This window comes from Monodon monoceros, unplaced genomic scaffold (assembly GCF_005190385.1).
Source record: "Monodon monoceros isolate NGI ecotype Baffin Bay Population unplaced genomic scaffold, NGI_Narwhal_1 Super_Scaffold_3, whole genome shotgun sequence".
In the NCBI taxonomy this organism is placed as follows: Eukaryota; Metazoa; Chordata; class Mammalia; order Artiodactyla; family Monodontidae; genus Monodon; species Monodon monoceros.
The window spans coordinates 95654755-95676567 of NW_021703780.1; the positions used below are offsets into that span (position 1 = coordinate 95654755).

The window sequence follows — 21813 nt, forward strand, 5'->3', positions numbered from 1 at the left end:
ATATCCCAATATTATAATACGTGATCTGTTTCAGGAGTATTTAGGGACTTTGGTAAAAGGAAGTTGGTAAAAGGATGTGATGAACTGTAACTTTTTACATAAAATAAATGCACAGTTGCATTTTGAAATCTTCATTTAAAGTTAGATTAATATAGAAGCCTTATTCTATTGGTTTCTGGTACTTTCCTCCCAGGAGTTCAGAGGGAAAGAAGAAAAGACATCAGTATCATTACAGAATTACCACGCTTTTTTCCGAGAACTGGACCTTGAGGTCTTCTCTATTCTGCATTGTGGGCTTGTGGCCAAGTTCATCTTAGATACTGAAATGCACACTGAAGTAAGTGACAGAGCTGAGATCCCAGAACTTAATCTTATTCCAGAAAGTTCCTCAGCTCTATTCCTATTTCCAAAAGAAAACCATGACCCTGGAGAAGTTGGACTCTGGCTTCCAAAGCCTTTATATGTGCAAGTGTGGATGAATAATCATCCTCATCATCTTGATGTTTATGAATCTAAGTTTTTCTTATAGTGCATTAGGTATTACAAAAGATCAGGCTAATGATGCGATCCTTGCTTTACGTTACCAATAGTAACCTATTTAGATTACTTTTGTGGAGCAACACTGTTGTGATTTATAGTTACACAATGCTCTTTTCACTTTTTCGTGACATTTGTTCAGTATCCATGAGATGTTTGTTGAGGCCTTTTTTGTTTTTGATGCAAATCTAGATATTGGCAATTCAGTATTACATAAGCATGATGCTTGCCTTCAGATAGCTTATAATCTAATAAAGGAAGGAGCCAACTAGCAGTACATGCTATATTGATGGTCTGAACCAAGTACCAGTGAAACTGAGGAGAGAACGGTATTTATAATGAAGTTGGAAGTAGAAGACATTTACACAGAGAAGGTACCTTTTGGTGTGGGATTTCACCAGAGAGTAGAGTTTTTCCAGGTTAAAAAAATTTTTTTGAGAAAATGCATGGATTTTTACCATAGATTTTTCAAGAATGTAAGCTCCTTCAAAATAGAGTATTTTTTTTTCAGTCTTTCTGCGTCAGCCTGTACTTGGAGATTCTCCATAGCTGTATGTTGAGTGAAAAGTCTGAAGTGAGACTGCTTGACCCATTCTACTTATGGTAGTGTAATATAGTTATAAGGATCCTGCCCAGACTTAATAGTAGCAAAACATTAGGTGAAAGAAAATATGAAAGAATTACTTAATGAACAGAGAAAAGCAAAATTCCCTTTAATTAGTCATTATTTTTATCCCAAGGTACTTAGGAAATGCATCACGGGTCCATAGGTGGAAGGATACACCAGAGGCATTTATTTCTAGAGCAAAAGTGTGTCTTCTAAAACTATACTGCCTCATTCCCATTTAATAATTTTAAATTTTGTTTTACTTAAGAAGTGCATGACTTTTTGATTTGTTGACAGAGCACTACAGCCATTTACATGAGGTGGGGCAGAATTTCCCCCTTTTTTGGTAATGGTCAGATTCTTCACCCATTGTAAAGAGTAAACATGAAATGTGTCCCCCAGAAAGATGGCTAGGACATGCTGGGAATTACTCTTTCCTTCCTCCTTGTGATAGGCTACAGAAGTTGTGCAGCTTCAGCCCCCTGAGCTGCTTTTCTTGCTGGAAGATCTCGCCCAGAAGCTGGAGAACATGCTAACACCTTCTGTGACCAGGAGAGTCCCCTTCCTCAAGGTTAGTACAGGCAGGAGCACAGGCCCTGGCCTCTGGATTTGGAAACAAGGAGGTCTTAGTAGTGAGTTAAGTTGTCATTTTCTCTGGTATTGTTTTTGGGTAGCATGGTGGTAGCCCCATTGCCAGCCCACGTTCATCTTGCTTTAGAAAGGAACTCTGAAACAGAGAAAACAGAAAAGGCACCCAAAACAGAAAATGTATTTCTAAATGCTCTGAGCATTCCTGAATCCTGTTCTTTGCTTGGGTTTTGGTTTTAACACCCTCCCAAACTAAGCCCTTGCCCAAGCCTCAGCATAGTAGTCAGCTGTCTAGAGAAGTCCAGAATCTCGAGTGTGTCTAATGGACCAATGCACGTAGCCTCTGGGGAAGCAGTGGGATGACACAAACGACAAAATGTGTAAGTTTTAGGTGTAAACGTTTAAAATTAGTATATCCAGTTACTTGATCCTTTCTTCTTATACTTAGTATTTGCTGTACATTCTTATCAGCCTAAATGATTTCTATTTTCGTGTGAGTTTTATCTCATTAGTAATTTTGGGTCTATACTTCTCAAACACTGTCTGTACTCTCTAAAAGCCAATCTCTTGGTTATTTGAAGATTGAGTGAGTTCCCTCTGTCAAAATATATCCCTAATTTCTTCTGTCCATTCTACCCGGTAGCACAAGGTTTGATTAAACTCTATAATAAACTCTTAGTTTCAGAGGAGCTATCCAACAGTTCCTTCCCTCGTAACTCTGAATTTATTATAGAGCAAAGGAAACCGGAATATTGGATTCTCACATCTCCACCAGAGATCTGCCTCAGAAATCGCTCATAGTGTTGTTCAACTGCTGAGCCCCATGTGTAACCATCTGGAGAACATTCACAACTATTTTCAGGTCAGAAGCCTATCTTATCATTATAGAGACTTAGAAATCGCTTAATGAACAAGAGATTTCATTTTTGGCTGAGAAATATTGAAGGAGAATGAGGGCAATTGCTGAAGCAACAGTCTTAAAAGCATTTTTCCCTTGTAGTGCTTAACTGCTAAGAATCATGGTGTAGTTGATGGACCAGGAATTAAAGGTCAGGAGTACCACATAATGTCTTCCTGCTATCAGAGGCTACTGCAGATTTTACATGGACTTTTTGCTTGGTGAGTATGTGGCACGTACAGTAGGTAGAGATAATCAAGTATGTCCTTGCTTCTACTTGACAGTCACCAAGGCACCGAGGTATAGAAAAGAAGGAAAGGGCTCCAAAATTTTATGTAAATATGATGCTTATTCTTTCTGTAGTGGTTTTGTCTGCATAATTTCATTTGGTCTTGCACGCTCTGTGTCTTATGGAGTCACTATTATTAACTCATCTGAAAATCAGATGACTTGCTCTTGGCTAACCTGTAACAAATCTGGCCATCTGATTCTTAGTGAGTTTGCTGTGGCAACCTTTCCCTAATAGCAACACAGAGACTGTCAGTTAAGAAGTTGTTATTAAACAAGTTGTAGATAAATTCCAGATTATGAGGTAAAGAGCTGAAGGCTGTGTAACCTGGGGTGTTTAGGGGTGCCTTCATGAAATCATGGGACTTCATGGGGCCCTTGGAGGGTAGATGGCTTTTTGGGAGGTAAAGGAAGAAACTGGAAAGCATGGCATGGACAAAAGTAGAAACGAGGGAGGTGTGTCCTTTAAATGCTTTTGTTTCTCAGGGCTGGGTCCTGGCCTCTCTGTTCTCATTATACAGGTTTCCTGGGCAGTCTCACCCAAGCTTAAATTCGTGCTAAAATTTAACTTCTGAGCTACAGGCATTTATCTCCAACTACCTACTCAGCACCCCGTTATAGATATGTCATTGACACCTCAGATTCATCACATCCAAAACAAGTGTTTCTTCCTTCCCACCTCTCCTTCAGCTTTCCCTGGCTAGATAGATGGCGCCACCAGTTGTTGAGCCAGAAACCAGGAGTTATTCTTTGTTCCTTCCTCTACTGTCTACCCTTTCTCTCTCCCACATCTGATCACAGAATCCTGCTGAGTTTGTCTTCTAGATAACACCTAAATGACCACCTGTCCTCTCCTCCTCCACTGCTTCCAGACTTCTGTCGTCTGTCACCAGGACTGGATTAGTTTCACAGTTGGTCTGTCTGCCTCCAGCTGTCCTCTTTTGGTCCCTTCTTCACACAGCAGTTAAAGCGATCTTGCCAACACAAACCCGATCTTATCCTAGCGCAACTTTGGCTTCTGATTGCTGTTAGATTTCTCTTGAGTTCAAACTCTTTTACCCAGCTTCTAAGGCCTTTTATTATCTGACTCCTGCTATTCTACTCACTGTCTTGCACTCTGCCCTCCAGCTGTACTGAATTAATTTCAGCACCCTGTATAGCTTTTACCTGGAAGACTCCACACATACCCATCCTTCTACCAGGATCCTCACCCTCCTTGATCCCCAGTCTTTTCTAACTCATCCCTGAGATCTGGATTTAAACTGTACTTCCTCAGGGGCATCTTCCTTGACCCCCTAGGCCAGGTAAGTCTCCTTTCTGCCTCTCTTATCCCCACTTCTTTCCTAATACTCTTACGATAAAACTGATCACATTTTATTATAATTACTTGTTGATCTGTATTCCCTGCTGGACTGTGAGCTCCATGAAGGCAGAGACCAGCCATTGTCATATCCTCAGTACTTAAAAACAGTGCCTGACAAAGGATTTGAACAGATGCTGAAACAAGGAGATAAATGGATGGCAAATAAACACATGCGAAGATATTCAGCAGTATTAGTTGTTAAGGAAATGCAAGTAAAAATCACAGAATGGCTAAATTAAAAAGATTTACCTCGCCAAGTGTTGGCGAGGATGTAGAGTAACTGGAGCTCTCACATGCTGCTGGTGCAGCTGTACAATGGTACACCCACTTTTGAAAACTGTTTGGCAGTTCCTTAAAAAGTTAGATATGCACCTACCATACAACCCAGCCATTTCATTCCTAGTATTTATCCGAGAGAAATGAAAACATGTGTCTACACAAAGGCTTGTGAATGAATGTTTATTACAGCTTTATTTGTAATAGCCCCAAATTGGAAACAATTCAAATGTCCATCGAATAGTTAACAGATAAACAAATTGTGGTATGTTGATGTGGTAGAATACTACATTGCAACAACATGGATGAGAAAAGAATTATAGTGAAGAAAAACCAAGACCGTAAGAGTATGTAGTATTTGATTCTATTTATATAAAATTCTAGAAGAAGCATATAATTTTGTAGTGACAGAAAACAGTTCAGTGGTTGCCTTGCATTGGGCGGGAGGATGGAAGGAGGGATGGATTACAAAGGAATACGAGGAAACTTTTGGGGGTAATAAATATGTTTATTATTTTCAGTGCCGTGGTGGTTTCATGGGTTTATATATAAGTCAGCTGACCAAATTCAGCATTTTAAATACATGCATTTTATTGTATGTCAATTATACTTTAATAAAGCCATCCCCACCCCCCACCTCCCCCCCTGAAAAACCTGCAGCCCATAAGAGGCCCTCAGAATTCATTTGTGGCAAGGAAAAGAGGCTACCACTGGTGATGTGGAAATGTTTCTAGAGGAGTGAAAGATCGAGGGGGTCAGATTGTGCTGGGCCTTGAAGGTCAGGCAGAAGAATTTGAATGTTGTCCAGGGAAGCAATTTTGGAGTTTTATGATCACAGCCATGATATAGTGAAAGCAGTGTTTTACGAAAATCCTTTTGGCAGCAGCATGCAGGACAAAGGGATTGGAAAGGCAATCAAAAAGACCAGTCAAAAGATGTTGACATGATCTGTGCATGGGATGATGATAAGGGCCTGGCCTAGAGTGATGGCCTTGGCTTGGAAAGGCAGGGACAATAGGAAAGATAATCTGAAGATAGAATTGTCAAGACTTGACTTAATACAGAAGAAGGAATAAGTTCTTTGCTGAACATCTACTATGGATTAGACATGGATTTAAGCAATTTCACAAAGTTATTCCTGTTTTTTTGGAGAAGACTGATAGTTATCTCTAAAATGTAAAGAATGAAGGAGAGCTTTGTTTGCCTTGAAAATAATCCTAGGAGGACTGTTAGGTCCTTAAGGAAAGACTTTTTCAGATACACTTCAACTTCTAGTCTGATACAGCAGTGACTGAATTTAGCACTTGAGTACTTTCAGTACTTCAGTTCTCCTTTTTCTTCTGTTTTATCGATGGTACAGACTGGAGGCCAGGATCCTCAACTGCTGTCCACGTAATCTTCCTGAAACTGAGCTAAACTACCTTTCCTTGACTTTCCCTTAGGAACGGATTTTTTCAACCTGAAAATATTAATTTACTATACTCAGCCCTTGAGGTCCTTGCTAACCGACTGAAGCCAGGAGAGCCTGACCAAGCTTTGGAGGAGCTGCTTAGGTGGGTCAGACCACATATCCCTGAGTGTTGTCCCAAGAAACTCCTAGGAATAAGATTGGCAAGATTTCTTGGAGATAACTTGGTATTTTCAGTGACTTTTCCTCATTTATGTGAGCTTTCTCATGTGTGTATTCAGATATATCCTGAAGCATTAGAAACTGTTGAATTAATCAAACTCAATCTTTATGCACCCTTCATCCTGTAAAGTTCGCCTTTTCAGGTAATGTTGATGAAAGCACTGGCCATCTGTAGTCAACTCTTGATTATCCAGGGACCTACTCTGTCTCCTAGTAGGGTTGGGTAATTAGGTAGCAGTTAGTTACCACTGATTACATGTCCATTTCCCTCATCTTGGAAGAAAAGGAGCCTAGGCCGAGGGCACAGGAGGTGAGAAGGAGCTCTAAGGGGCACAGCTTCCAGCCTCTACCCCAGCTTCAACCAGAGCACCTTGGTCTTTCGCTTACCTCCCCTGATAGCCTAGGCCATCACTGGGTCCACAGTCAATGCTTGTCATTCCTGCCTATAGAGCCTTATTCCATTTTCAATACAGTACTTTTAAATTTGTTTGAATTCCTTTCCACCAATCAATCAGGAGTTGACTCTAGTTTTATTTCACCTACAGTTTTGGATTAATTGTGACTCACATCTACCATTACTTCAGAGCATTGAAAGCTAGCCATTTATGGTACATTTATTAGAAGCTCTGCTTTCTCTGCCTTATCATTTCCTTTCACTTTGTCCCTATGAACCCAGAATTTAAACATTATTCTCAGTGTGTTGCATAATGCCTTAAAGAGCAAGCAATTTATTCTACACTGAGAATAATGTAGTCAGCATGGCCTATGCTAGCATTTGGGTATCTTGGCATACATGACCTCTTCAAGGCCAGCATTCCATCCGCTGAGCTCTGGCCTCCATGCCCTAACTTTCTTTATACAAAGTTATAGTCTCTGTAAGGTCTTGAAAGAAGGTTCTACTAAAGCCCCTGCAAATGAGGAGGATTCTGATTAGACCATCCAGCATTTAAGCGGACTTGGATAACTCATGGATTTAGACACATCTGTAATACTTGTGGTGGTGTTTTTTATTTTTTTTCTTGTCTCCTTACAGCCAGAGCTTCCATTACTTGCAGAATTTCCATCTCAGCATTCCCAGTTTCCAGTGTGCTCTTTATCTCATCAGACTTTTGATGGTCATTTTGGAGAAATCTACAGCTCCTACTCAGAACAAAGGAAAAATTGGTGATGGGCCATATCCTCTTTTTTCTTTCATGAATAGACTTGTAAACTTAGGGCTTCCTAGGACCTTGTAAATTTTATAAGTAAATCTGTCCATAACTCTGGATGTGCTCTCTTGCTATACCAAGAATGACATTTTTCCAGAAGGAGCTATGTCTGATCTCTGCTGACATTGACTGGACTGAGTGTGGTTAGTTCACTTGGCTAGATTTTGTTTGGCTTTTGTTTATGTCCTTCTTTTTTTTTTTTTTTCCCCCTTAAGTATCTGAGACATTTGACTGAAAGACATAAACCATGAAGTTAATAAAATGGGAGAGACAGGAGAAATCAGAATTAAGTGTAAAGAAAGGTTTGGCCCCATCCCTGATCTTTTTCTTTCTTTCTTTCCTCCTTTTATTTTTTTAAAATTTTTATTTATTTATTTTTGGCTGCGTCGGGTCTTAGTTGTGGCACGCAGGATCTTTCGTTGCAGCGCACGGGCTTCTCTCTAGTTGTGGCGTGAGGGCTTTTTCTCTAGTTGTGGTGTGCAGGCTTAGTTGCCCCGTGGCATGTGGGATCTTAGTTCCCCGACCAGGGATCGAACCGGCGTCCTCTGCATTGCAAGACGGATTCTTAATCGCTGGACCACCAGGGAAGTCCCCCTGATCTTTTTCTTTAACTATCTTTTGACATAGCTCTTGGAATGCATCTCACTGATACAACTTAATTGGCAGCACAGACAGAAAGCAAGGAGAACATGCAAAACAAACCTTTATTATTCCCTGTTGTTTAAAAGGGGAGGGTTTGGTATGAATCTAGGAAGCAGCCACTACTTGTTGGCCTGCCAAGGGGGAGCTGAGATGGACTTCCTACTGCCCAGCAGCATTCCTTTTCTCTGTGTGTCTGTGTGGTTCACGTTTGTGTCAAGACAGGGTAAGAGGGTGGGACATGTTGAGTCTTAGAGAAATAGGTTTATTTCTGGTAGAAGAACCAGTAGAGCAGGAATTCATGACAGCTTTTTTTCAAATTGTCTGTTAGCCCAGGAACGTCATAGTAAATATAAAAGAATGATCCCTTTGGTCAGTAATCATCCCCAAAAGCCTGCAAAACAAGAGTGAAGTTCATTTTCCATGAATGAGATATCTTTGCCTTGTTTCTCCAACAGCTTCCCTGGCCAGACAGTTCCTTTTCCGGGTGTGGCCAAGTGGGGAGAAAGAGAAGAGCGGCATTCCTAATGACCAGCTCCAGGCTTTGCTTAGGTGAGAGGCTCAGTTTCTGTCCACAAGCCAAATAGCCTTCCATTTTGCCACTGTTCAGATCCCTTGTCTGGTCAAAAACTGAGAAATTACCTTGGTTAGGGGTAACTTGGAAGCAGTGAAGTAGGTTTGAAATTAACATAATTTGGAATATGTGGATTGTCAGATCTTCTTGTTCTGTTTTATACTGTCAGCTAGTTCTTTATTAAATCAAATCATAGAGGAAGTGGGGGAGTCTGCTGTTGTATCCTGCCTTGTTAACCAATGAGTCGGATATTTATTATTGCCTCCCATATCCAAGACACAGCCATCACTTTCAAGGTGTCTAACTGTATTTCCAACTGAGACATCATTTCCTTTACGTCCTGACAAGTATTTGGAATCCTTATTAAAAATAAGTATTGGGAGTTCCCTGGCGGTCCAGTGGTTAAGACTTGGCGCTTTCACTGCTATGGCCCCAGGTTCAGTCCCTGGTTGGGGAACTAAGATCCCACAAGCCACGTGGTGCAGCCAAAAAATAAAAAAAAATAAAGTAAAATAAATGCTAATAGTTGTTTTAAAGCTTAGTACCTGGTAATGTCTCAAGAAAGAAATCTTGATTTAGGAATTCTGTAACATGCATTCATACTCCTATGGCTGTCAATGCAGCATCTACCTGGAGCACACAGACAGTGTTCTGAAGGCCATAGAGGAGATCGCTGGTGTTGGTGTCCCGGAACTGATCAACTCTCCTAAAGAGGCATCTTCCTCCACATTCCCTACACTGAACAGGTAAGGGAGTACTCTCCTCTTGTTCTCTCCCTAAGTTAGAATCACACTGTCTAATGTATGTAGTTTCCAAATAACTACCTTACTCTTCATCTAGTTCTGATACAGAGGGTAGGTACAATCATTCATTCAACACACACAGTGTCTACTGTGCATTCTCTCCAAGCAGCTCTTAGCCAGCCCATGTGAAAGGACCTTACTGAGGAATGAATTTTCAGTAGTTACAGTCTTCAACGGCATTGGATATTTAATCACCAGACTTCTATCAGTGCTTTCATCCTTTAAATGTGAAATTACTTTTCCAGTATTTTAGCCATCTTTAGAAGGATACAGTGATTGTTGTATCTAACCATATATGTCTCACTTAATGGGTTTTGTGTCTCATAATATCAGTGGTTATCTGACACTTGTATGGTCTTCACAGTTTATAACACACTCTTATATCGTTTATCTCATTTGATCCTTTTGATGAATCTGTGAGGTAGGTATCATTACCCCTGTTTCACTGATGAGAAAAATGAGTGTTAGGGGGCTTGCTCAATTGATACAGGCAATAAAGTAAATATGGAACTAGGAACTTAAACTCAGATCTTCTCACCACTACTTTCCTGCTCTTTACCACTACACTCACCCTTCATGTAGTTAATCCTCTGATTTCACAGGCCATCTTCTCGGCTCATTTCTAAATCCTTCCCACTCTCACGTCGTCTTAGGGTGGACCCTAGTGAAAGGACATTCAGAGAGGTGGGGAGGGAAATAACTTTTGGTTCCCTGGCTTCTTCCCAGGACTTTGTTTCTGAGCAGTGCATCATTGTGTGGGCATCATCCTTTTCTCTTCTAGGCACACGTTTGTCATTTTCTTCCGTGTGATGATGGCTGAACTAGAGAAGACAGTGAAAGGTCTTCAGGCTGGAACAGCAGCAGACTCGGAGCAGGTAAGTCAGATATTCCCACCCCAAGAAGTAGACTCTGGATTACTTGGAAGCTGCTGATTCTTCTACTCCTTGGGTCCAGAATTTTCTCCTAAGCTATTTCCTTCGAGTTACTAAGATCCAGGATTTTTTTTTCAAAGAGCTTCTGGTTTAATTTCCTTTCCCTCTGGTTGGAAGTGAGGATTGGGCTCTGTTTTCCCTGGCTACTTCCCAGGGGACTTGGGACTCCATAGACCTAGTCTGGAAAAAAATATCTTTGGTTGCAGCCTCATATACCGGGTTGCAACTTGTGATCTGGCATGAGGTGAGCAAGCCTGTTTGAGATGCTGTGGTAGCCTGGGCCTTGGTAGCCTGCTAACCAGAACCGAGCTAGCCTGCTGGGAGATAGGGCTTGCCTAGGGAATCAGAGAAGCCACAGGGAGCTGATGGCCCAGAGGTATGTTGCAGAGGCTTTTTCCTACTTGGAAATTATTGAAGAGAGGTCCTCTTATTAGAAAGTCTCTATAAGATACCCTAATGTTACCACATACATGCAGGCCTCAGAACCATCTTGTGGGTGCACTGGTTGCCACATCTCTGTAGGAGGATAATTGGCTTAAATCTCTGTATAACTGTGTAGTTCAAGAACCATATATTAGTAGGAGTACAGTAAGAGAAGTATTTGGCTGTGATTCAGAGGTGTGTGTATATTTGGCTGCCTCTAGATTCATGAAGAGAAGCTCCTCTACTGGAACATGGCTGTTCGAAACTTCAGTATCCTCATCAACCTGATAAAGGTGAGCATGGAAGCTCCTTATCTCATCTCACTGGCTAATTGCAGGAACCAGCAAGGGGCCTGGCTTCCAAACTGGACTCTCCCCAGCCTCCCTTGGGGACCTGCTTCCCCCATCTTCCTCCCTATGCCCCACCCACCCTGGATAACCCCTTCCCCTCTTCCTGAGCAGTGTCTTTTCCTTCTCTGCCTTCCTCCTTCCCATCTGTGCCACAGCACTTACTATTTAATGGGTCCTTCCCCATGTCATCGCCACCACCACCCCGCCGTGGGTCTGAGCACATTCCCCACTGTGTCCCTCTTCCCACCTGAGTGCCTTCTTTATCCCTCACACATACTCTGTGCTCTCCCCCACTCCATGATTTTGCTCAGACTGTTCCTCCAGCTTAGAATGTTGCTCTCTCTCCTTTCTGCCTCATCTACTCTTTCTTCAGGCTTCAGATCAAGGTTTGGGGCCTCTGCAATGCCATCTTCTTAACATTCCCAGTTGGAATCAATTCCTTGTTCCTCTCAGCTCCCCTCTTCCTTTTCTTGAACTTCAGTTACAGGGATTCCTTCGTTCTGCTTTGTAATTGACTTGTTGACATGTTGGCCTGCCTTCTTCATTTTAGACGTCTCTGCAACACTCAGAGCTGTGCTTTGCATGGTGGGGAGGAGGCTGGGGTGCTCAGAGGAGCAGGCTTCAGCTTTGGTTTCTTGTCCTTCATCTCTCCAGGTGTTTGATAGCCGTCCTGTTCTGCATGTATGTTTGAAGGTGAGACCGGCCCTCTTTAGTGTTTATTCTTCCTGTGAGTTAACTGAGTGGAATTGCTTAATACCTTGCCCAAAAGCCAGTCTCCAGAATCTGTGCTATGAGGTAGTCTAGAAAAGACCATGGATATGTTTTCCCATACTAGTTGGATGACAAGAGAAACCAATTTTACTATGAGTTTGAAAACTTAGTCTTAGAAATAGGATTAGTGGCTTCAGGAGCAGTAGTCACTCCCTGCCATTCCTTTCCAGGCAATAGAAAGGAAGGAGGAGTGGGTGATTGCTCTTTTTAAAGCCCATGTATGGCCTTATCAATGTGGGAGCTGGTGTTCTGGTATCTGCTGAACTCCTCTGCCGGGGGATATCCCAGATTAGCCCTAGATTTGATGGCAAACCCATCAAATCTTTGATAGCTTAAGAGCTAAAGAACACTATAGGGAGAATGCTTCTAGGCCCACTCTTGACAGTTCCTTCTTGTGGATGGTGCCCCATTCTCATTATCTCCTGGCTTCTCTCTTCCTCTTTACTCACTCCACCCTGGTGCCATTATGGGAGATGGGTGAGAAGGGGGAGTCATTTACCTGATTGGTAAATTGGGCAAGTGGTCATGTGCTTTCTCAGCTCTACCCAGTTCTTTCCTCTTGAGAGTAAGGTGTCCTCAGGGAGCTGGGGTTCCCCTCTGTTCCTCTGTGCCCTCATCCTCAAGCTGAGCAACACCCCTGTGCATTGACTGTGTCTGGGGTAGGTAAGTCTGCCTAATTCTGGGGCTTAGTTAGCAGGCCCATTTAGCTTTTGCATTAAGCTACATTCTCCAAATTAACCTTTTGGACCCTTTCCAATTTATTTTTTATATATAAAAATAAGAAAATAAACCCCCTGGTCTGGGAAATGTTATGCTGCCTTAGGCAGGGGCCTTTCAGGTAAAAGACCTCAGCCAGAGGTCATCAGCAGTGTGTCTCTTCTCTTCTGCAGTACGGGCGTCTCTTTGTGGAAGCATTTCTGAAGCAGTGTATGCCTCTCCTAGACTTCAGTTTTAGAAAACATCGGGTAAGAACTGAGAACAGAGAGCAAAAATATGCCCTGTACAGTTGTTCAGAAGATATGTCCACGGCGATCCCTGGGCTGGCATGGGGGTGGTCCCCTTGCCCAGGTTCTGGGCCACAGATCTGCTTAGGTACTTCTGGTCACTTCACCTATCCCCAGAGATGCCCATGTAGGACTGAATGTTCCATAGTACGTCCGCCTTCCTACTTCTCCTCCAGACTTGAGGATGGTTGTTCTTTTTAGCTTGATTTTATTGTGCTACTGCAGTCCCAGGACCTCACATATTAGTGTGTCATTTGCTTATTCCTGTGTGCTTCTCTAAGTCTGGTCTTGGGAATTTAAAAACAAAACAAACGAACGAAAAAACCTCATTTGTGTCTTAAACTCTTGTTATAACGGAGTCTTGAGAGTTTTTTACCCAAATGGGATCCAAGACTGGAGTAGTGAAATAAGAATAGAAACAGGGACTCCCCTGGCAGTCCAGTGGTGAAGACTTAGCGCTTCCACTGTAGGGGGTGCGGGTTCCATCCCTGGTCGGGGAACTAAGGTCCCGCGTGCCCCACAGTGCAGCCAAAATTTTTAATTTAAAAATAAAAAGAACAGAAACAGAGATGATTACTTCTTACACATACTTAGCAAGTTGAACTTTGCAAAACACTCTCACAATATTTGGTTGGTCCCTCATAACTCAGAAAGATAAAGGGGAGGATAGCCAGTGATCACTCCTCCTCCTATTTGAGGGCCAAATTAAGATAATTGTCTAGCATAATCTTGAAAAATTGTGAATCACTATGTTGTACACCTGAAACATATTGTAAATCAACTATACCTCAATTTTAAAAAAAGAAGAGATGATTATCCATATACAGCTGGAACCCGCAGGCTTGATCCTCTTTGGAACCCTTGGTTGCAAGAATATATTGCATATAAAATGAAATGAGAACGTTTCATATGGCACTTACGAATGTTGTCGGTTATAGGAAGATGTTCTGAGTTTACTGGAAACCTTCCAGTTGAATACAAGGCTGCTTCATCACCTGTGTGGGCATTCCAAGGTAAGATGGAAAGCAGGTCACACCACCAACCCACCTGTTGGTTTAATCTGTGGTTGTGATTTTGGAGATCCGTGGGCTCCAGTGCCTTCTTCCTTTTTTACCCCTCCTGAGCCTTTATTTCTGGGACTATGTCTGTCCAAAGGCAGTTTATTCAGAGTGGTCAAATCCTCAGTTGCTGGCAGAGATTGGGTAATCATCTAGAGGGGAATTTCTGCATCTGAAATTTGACTCAACTCCATAGCCCTGTTTCCTCCAGGAGCGCTTCTTTGGTGAGAGAATGTTGGTGAATGTGTAACTGCTACAAAGTACTCTGGGTAGGAGGAATATTATTTAAGTGATGACTCTGCTGGAGACAAGAGGTAGTTCTAAAAGCAGCTGTTTTTAGAGCTTTTCAGCTGTACTACTTACTTGTCAAGGAACACATCTGTCTCTTGTGAGAACATTTTAGCATTAAAGGACTTTTCCACTTGAAGCCTGGAGTTGAGCCAGTCATTTTTCGTGTGAAGGAACACAGAACCATGGAGTGCTGCAGTCACTGGCAAGCCCAGTTCCTGTTGTTCATTTCCTCCCCTGGTTCTAACTTTTTAAGGTGCTGAACAGTGGAATTTTATAAAGACTCCCTCAGCTAAACAGGGATACTCTCTGTTGTTTAATATCAGTAGAATATACATTCAAGAATATTTTACGTAAATTCATTGATAATTGATCAATAAGAGGTTATGAAGAGGAGCCGTGAGGTGTTGGTGGTATGTCTTCTAGGCTCTTTTAGCTTGAAGGACAGCTGCCGTTCTCTTCGGAATACTCTGCCGGACTACTGCTCTTTGATGGAACATGTCTCTGGCCTGTACTGGCAGGGCATATGGTCTTGTTCAGTGTTCAAGGTGTCAGGAATTCAAAAGTTTCTGTATAGGAAATGTGAAAGCATGATGATAAACCCCGATGAGTTGGATGCATTTGTTTCCATTCAGATTCACCAGGACACGAAACTCACCAAGCATGTGCCTTTGCTCAAAAAGACCCTGGAGCTGTTAGTTTGCAGAGTGAAAGCCATGCTTATCCTCAACAATTGCCGAGAGGCTTTTTGGCTGGGCAATCTCAAAAACCGGGACTTGCAGGTAAGCCTGGGAGCCCACCAGTAGTAATCTCCTACTTCCTTTTTTTGTGAGAGCATTGGAAAGTATCTAAGGAAGGTCACCTAAGCCCCAATCTCTCAATACTCAAAACTGCTTTTCTCAAATCTGTGACTGTTTAGCTCTTAACGTTAGGGTACATTGCCTTTGGGCCCTGGTTGCAGGTTGCACTCCTCATCGCAGGCAGCGAAGGCACCAAAACATACCATTGATATCAACAAGGCCTCAGACATAGAGGAGCAGATCAGGAAAACCTCTTTCCATAGCTAGAGGGATACCTTTAAGCCCTAATGTGGGTAGATTTAGAATATTTTTGTATATGGAGAAACTTTGTTTGTTTAGTTATTTTGGGTTTTTTCCCCTAAAACCAGTCTGTCTTGTTCCTGAAATTATTCTCTGGCTAATTTTAACAAATGAGCATTTCTTAGTTCTTTCAATTGTCTGACTGACTGGCTGAAATCTTGTTTTGCTTATACTACTACTTTGGACTTATAGCATTTTTCAAATACAGTGCAAACCCTCCTCATTCATGCTTACAACATCTGAGTCTTAAAATCTTATATATGACAAAAAAAAAAAAAAAAAAATCTGGGCTTCCCTGGTGGCGCAGTGGTTGAGAGTCTGCCTGCCGATGCAGGGGACACGGGTTCGTGCTCCAGCCCAGGCGGATCCCACATGCCGTGGAGCCATGGCCACTGAGCCTGCACGTCCAGAGCCTGTGCTCCGCAGCGGGAGAGGCCACAACAGTGAGAGGCCCGCGTACCGCAAAAAAAAAAGAAAAGAAAAAATCTTATGTATGAAAAGAATAGCTCCCCAGAGAATTAGCTTCCTTTCTTCACTTCAATCTCTTGCTTCCATGAGAAAATTGAAGCTCAGCAAATTTAAGTAACTTATCATTCAGCCATAAGTGAGTGGAGCAAGGGTTTGAGTCCAAAGAGTCCTGATCCAGATTTGATGTTCTTAAACCATTTTAGTATACCATCCTTTAGCCTCTACATGGCCATTTGTGATTGGTGTGTTGGTGTTCATGCTCACATACCTTAAGGTATTTGGGAAACTTTAGAACCATATTCAGCATTACCTGAAAGAGTCACCAATACAGTCTGGCCTTGTAAAACTAGTATGATATTAGAATACAAAGATGAACCTTTAAAACTACATATTGTATCAGAGCCACAAGCATCTTAGAAATCTTGGGTTGATTATCACTTCTCTAGATGCTGGATCACAGGTTGCTGTCCGTGTTTGACCATATTTGAATGACTGAATATCTTTCTTTGCCTTGTCTATAAACTAAGCCTTTCTCCCCTTGAGACCCCATATGTGATCATTATGACCCACTGTTTGTCCTGGCCCATTCACATTCAGGGTGAAGAGATTATATCCCAGAATTCCCAGGAGAGCACAGCAGATGAGAGTGAGGATGATACGTCATCCCAGGTCTCCAAGAGCAAAGGAACAGAGGTATGTCGGTAAAAGGCACCAGAGTGGCATTGATGGTAGAGAGTGCAGCATTTTCCCTGCTTGATTTTATAATCAGATACTTCTATGCCCATCTCCATTCCCTCCAAAAAAGCTTCTGTGCTTATGTGAATTCTGTGGGGGCCAGAAAAAAAAAAAACCCACACGATATTATAATCACTCAATATTTTAATCACAACTTGAGTATCTGGAGTTGTTTGTAGCATATGTTATAGAGTTGAAAGTTCCCTTCCATTATAGCCTCCTGAATTCATATCTGAAACCATTTTAGAGGGGAGATACGAAGAGGTCAAAGTGTTCTCTAAGTGTTGAGAAGAATGAGTTAAACCATTTAAACATGTTGTTTGAATATCTAAAATAGAAATGTGAAAGCTAAAGCACAGGATCAAAAGCTGCTACCACTGAGGACTAAAGTAAGAGTAGGAGTCCTTATGCTCTTTTGGGCTACTACCAATGCTTTTGAGACTTTAAAGAAAGCTAAAGAAAAATGTATATATTTATTAAAGTTTGTTACAATTCAGGTGGGGTATAGATACAGAGAAGCTGAGATTTAAGAACCCCTGCTGTGGATACAGTTTGTAATGCAATTTGAGGCTGATGCGTAAGGACCATTTAGTATGAAAAATTCTTTTATTACATGGTCCTCTGTTTTATTTGTATGGAATATCTCCACCTTGTTCTGATAAAAAAGTTTTATGGCTTTCTTTTTTTCCCCCTATAAATTTATTTATTTATTTATTTTTGGCTGCGTTGGGTCTTTGTTGCTGCATGCGGGCTTTTGCTAGTTGCTGCGAGCGGGGCCTACTCTTCGTTGTGGTGCACGGGCTTCTCATTGCGGTGGCTTCTGTTTGTTGCAGAGCACGGGCTTCAGTAGTTGTGGCACGCGGCTTAGGCCGCGGCATGTGGGATCTTCCCGGACTAGGGCTCGAACCCGTGTTCCCTGCATTGGCAGGTGGATTCTTAACCACTGCGCCACCAGGGAAGTCCCCATAAAAAAGTTTTGAGGCAGACAGTATCCTATTAGTTTGGTGCTTTGTCATAAGCAAGCCTCCCAGATTAGATTTTACAAACCAGAGAGAATTTTACTCTGGATTCCTATTGGATTTTGAATTTAACAAACATTTCATTCTATATTGAATGCCCATTTTGTTCCTATGTCACACACATGCAGTGGAGCTGGAGGGCCGTGGCTTATTTACAAATCATGCGTATTTAGTTGGGTTGCAGAATGGCATAAGTCAGTATCAAAATGGCTCCCTCCATTGTCTTGGCTTAGAGGCCATGATACAAGAATGGGGGCGCCTCTGATTCATTCTCAAAAGAATGGTTTAAAACCTATCATTGTTTTTAACAACGATACAATACAGTCATATATGCTGTGGGAGCAGTGTTGCAAGTCATGGCGTCGCCCGGATGACCTAAAATACTTAATTATCCTTTGCCTCTTAGGACGGTGAAGAAGATGAAGCAAGTGATGGAGAAAAGGAGCAAGAGAGTGATGATGACTCTGATTAGACCACAGAACGATACTCCCTCCCCATCTCTGCCAGCTACTTACCATTTTGTGTTCAGGGTTTCAAATCTGCTGTCTGCCTTTCTAACTGGAAGCATCCTATTTTGTCCTTAAAGAAGGGGCTTTATTGAATCAACTTAATTGTGGATTTCACAGGTTGTCTACTAACATCAAAGACCGTGGCTCAGAATTCGAATGTAGTGTTACTTACCAATTTAGGCAAACATGGCAGTGCTGTGCTAGAGTAGTCATGACTCTGAGCTTCAGGAGCTAGTTTTGAAACTCTGGATTTATTCTAGAATTTAGGCTTGTACCAGTCTTACAAATAAATTCTGTTTTAAGTTCTGCCTCAGCTACCTCATTCCTCTTTTCGAATTTCCTTCATAGATGGAACTGAATTGGTGCTTGTGCAGAGAAATAATGGAGACTGGTACAACACATCAGTTCTACCAATTACAATCATATGTTCCCTATTACAAGGACCCTATTATTTGAGATGAGAAGATATTTTGTGATCTTTTTTGGAGGAGTGACGAATTTCTTTTAATGCCCAAAGAAAGTCGAATGTTTGGCTGCTTTTTAAATTTTTGGTGGTCATGTAGATATGATAAAGGAGAAAAAGGCAGCATCAAATTCATGTTAACTTTGCATATATAATTTTTATTTTATTTCCACATTATTCTGAGTTATACCTATAATCTAGTTAGAACAATGCTACAAAATTACTTATAGTTTATTAAAAATAGAACATTAGGAGTACATTTCAGCTAAAATGGAGAACTCTCATGTCTTCTGCCAGAAAGCCCAGTTTCAGTGCTGCTACCAAGTTCTTTTTTGCCAAGCTGTAAATATTAATTAATATTTGTTATATTTGTACCCACTTTTGTACTCTCTGGTAGTATTAGGGTGTGGCTGGTTAGGTTTTTTTGTTCGTTTTATGGTGGGGGAGGTTATTTGTTTTTGTTTTTTTAAATTGTTGACCCACATACAGATTTTTGACCCCTTCATCCTCATGTACATAGAAATCCATAATCTCCTTCCTTGACACTCTTTGTTTCCCCAACTCATTGTGGTCTTCAGTGTTGAAAAGAGTTCACAGTAGGCTCATTGGTTTATATGGTTTGTTTAATGGTTCTTTATTACATGTACATGTCAATGCTAGTTTGACTCTAAATGGTTGTTCAGCTTTACAATAGAAATGTTCTCCCTTGCTCTGTCACTGGCCTATTTTTGGACAGGAAGAGAGGAGGGGGGCTCCTGAATTGTCACTGCAAACACAGTTTCCTTTACACAGAAAGGTCTATGTAAGCTTCAGGCACATAGCAAAAGGCGTGGTGTGAGGAATGGGGATCAGATGGGGACACTTTACTTGGAGTGTTGCGAGGCAAAGGTGCACTTATTGTACGTCGCATACAGCAAGAGGATGGAGCACAGCATCTATTTGCACATGGTCACTGTCATCTGAATCTGAGGCTCCTTAAGTCCAGTGGGCCCCTGGTGCTCCCGGCTGATGATTTTGCAAAAGGCTGAGGCTCCAGGAATGGACTGTCTAGAACTAGAGAGACCTCTTGAAAGCACAGCTGCACTTCAAGATGAGAAGGGGTGTGGGGGAAGCAGGGGGAAGCCCTAAAGGGGTGCTTGGAAGAAGGCGTAGGCGTTGTATGCTGCAGCCATTGGAAGCCCTCGTCCGGTGGGACCCATGGTGACCAGAGCTGGTACCCTGCCATTGACAGTCCTAGAGGAGAGGAATCAGAACATGGGATTTTCCTAGCATGCTTTTGACAGGGGCATGGCTGTTTAAATTCACATCTCTGTCTCATTATTGACTTTAACTTACTCTGTAGTTCTCATGAAAAGATTCCAATAGATGTTAGGATATTAGTAATTCTATAAAGGGCAGTAGAGGATAGTGACAAGTATTGAATCTGGCAACTGCTATGTGTACTTTATTAAACCTTATCACAAGCCTCTGAAGGTAGGTTTGTACCCATTTTACAGATGAGGAAATAGATGTGTCCAAAATGGAGTGTCCCTGCTCAGCATTAGGATCTGTGCTGTGTTGATAACTGCTGAAGTCAGAATCTATGCCTCTCAGGTGGCAGAAGCTGCTGGCATTTCATGATGAGACATTATTTGTGGATGGATGCTCAGAAAGGTGTGTCTTGCCAAATATTTGTGACTCTAAATCCCATGTATTTATACCGTTGGTTCTCAAAGTATGATTCTTTTTTTTTCTTTCATAATTGAGATTTTATTGGTTGTTTTGAGGATCAGTACACAGACATTTCAACTTGTACACAACTCTCAACATACGTACCAAAAACCTAAAAAATCATGTAGTTGTGATTCTTTTCTGAACAGTTATTCCAGTGACTTTCCAGCTTAAAATTTGGGGGCAAATTTTCCTTCACAGGATATCAAGTACCAATACCTTCAAATATTGATATGCTGTTACATCGTAAGTCCCACTAATTCACAATTTAATAATCACATACACTACATACTCAAATTGTCAGTCGTTCACAGCACATTAACAGTTACTAGAAGAACTGGACTACCACAACCAAAGATGTTACAGAGTGCACAAAATTCTGCCCAGGAGAGCCAAGATCAAGGGGTGAGTGGTTTGCTTTAGGAAACAATTCTACCAAAAACAACGTGGGAAGAGAAGTAATTTAAAGTGTTTAAGGCATTAAATGCACAACTGACTCCAAACTGCCATTTAGTATGCTTTGTATTATAGGATATAAAAGCTACCTTCCATCTGTGGAATAAGCCGACACCCAAGAGAATCAAAGCCTCCCATATTCAATATCCCACTATTTTGTGGTTGTACCAAAAAATAAACAACCAGCAAATGATTTCACCTCTTAAAAAAAAGCATTTACACTTAAAAAATGGGATGAGGTGGGATTCCTTCCTTTTTAAAAATGTTTCTAGAGCTACTAAAAAACTTGCATTTACAAAATAGTTGATAAAAATATTCCTCTGGATTGTACAAGAAGGGAAACAGGGACCACTGATAGGACCAGGTGTGTGATATTAATCAGACTTGGCTTCTTTCTCTCCTGCTTCATCAGAAGCTGGGCTCTCCTCATTTTTAGTTTCTCCATTTTCTGCAGGTAACTCTTTAGTCTCTTGGTTGGCCACTTCAGTCTGTTTTCCCTTTGCTCCCCTTTTCCCTTTTGTTGCACTTTTTTTGTCGGAAGATTTATCCTTTCCTGCCGCCTTTTTTGGCTTCGTTTCCACTCTTGCAGGAGCCGGATTAGCTAGCTGACAACCTCGCCGATCTCCTCTTGGGCTCCTCCTTCGCCGCCCCCTCGGCCGAGCTGACCTTCCTCTTGGGCATCGTGGCGGCGGGGTGGGCGCGTGCTGGGTGCCTGCGGGCCGCGGCGCGCCGAGAGCCTTTGCGAAGCTGGGCTGCCTGGCCGCTGCCGCTCCTCCCGCCGCCCGAGCTGCTGGGACCCGCGGCGGGGGCGGTCTCAAAGTATGATTCGGGGACTAGAACCATGACAGTCATCTGGGAATGTGGCAGAAATGCAGATTCTTGGGCCCCACCTGAGACCTATAGAATCAGAAACTCTGGGGGGAAGGACCCTGCATTCTGCATTTAAACAAACCCTCCAGGGGAGTCTGATGTACCTTGTAGTTTGAGAACTTCTTATGCTGTTCCTTTAAGGAACTTCAGCTTTTACTATTCTTAATTATGGAGACAGTCTGCTCTTGGCCCTAAAAACCTCTTTTCTGACACAAGGGAGCAGCTCTCTCAGGGCCCTGAGCTACT

The 21813-nt window shown here is 42.0% G+C and overlaps 2 protein-coding genes and 1 pseudogene across 2 annotated transcripts in view; 1 reads left to right on the forward strand and 2 right to left on the reverse strand.

The window, feature by feature from the left end:
• Nucleotides 1-19125, forward strand: part of FANCD2 (FA complementation group D2) — a 54590-nt gene extending 35465 nt beyond the window's left edge. Inside the window, exons 29-44 of the mRNA XM_029244487.1 lie at nucleotides 194-337; nucleotides 1599-1715; nucleotides 2466-2594; nucleotides 2733-2851; nucleotides 6000-6110; nucleotides 7221-7351; nucleotides 8493-8586; nucleotides 9232-9354; nucleotides 10193-10286; nucleotides 10988-11059; nucleotides 11771-11809; nucleotides 12778-12852; nucleotides 13830-13904; nucleotides 14873-15019; nucleotides 16403-16498; nucleotides 17966-19125. Of these exons, the coding sequence (XP_029100320.1) occupies nucleotides 194-337; nucleotides 1599-1715; nucleotides 2466-2594; nucleotides 2733-2851; nucleotides 6000-6110; nucleotides 7221-7351; nucleotides 8493-8586; nucleotides 9232-9354; nucleotides 10193-10286; nucleotides 10988-11059; nucleotides 11771-11809; nucleotides 12778-12852; nucleotides 13830-13904; nucleotides 14873-15019; nucleotides 16403-16498; nucleotides 17966-18031 (1632 nt within the window). The 3' untranslated portion in view covers nucleotides 18032-19125. The remainder of the gene's footprint in view (nucleotides 1-193; nucleotides 338-1598; nucleotides 1716-2465; nucleotides 2595-2732; nucleotides 2852-5999; nucleotides 6111-7220; nucleotides 7352-8492; nucleotides 8587-9231; nucleotides 9355-10192; nucleotides 10287-10987; nucleotides 11060-11770; nucleotides 11810-12777; nucleotides 12853-13829; nucleotides 13905-14872; nucleotides 15020-16402; nucleotides 16499-17965) is intronic.
• A 269-nt stretch (nucleotides 19126-19394) lies between these two features.
• On the reverse strand, nucleotides 19395-19756 carry FANCD2OS (FANCD2 opposite strand). The gene is given in 2 exon segments (XM_029241905.1): nucleotides 19395-19561; nucleotides 19564-19756. Coding segments are annotated over 2 exon segments (360 nt in total).
• Nucleotides 19757-20856: 1100 nt separating this feature from the next.
• On the reverse strand, nucleotides 20857-21378 carry LOC114907824 (annotated as a pseudogene).
• Nucleotides 21379-21813: the final 435 nt, after the last annotated feature.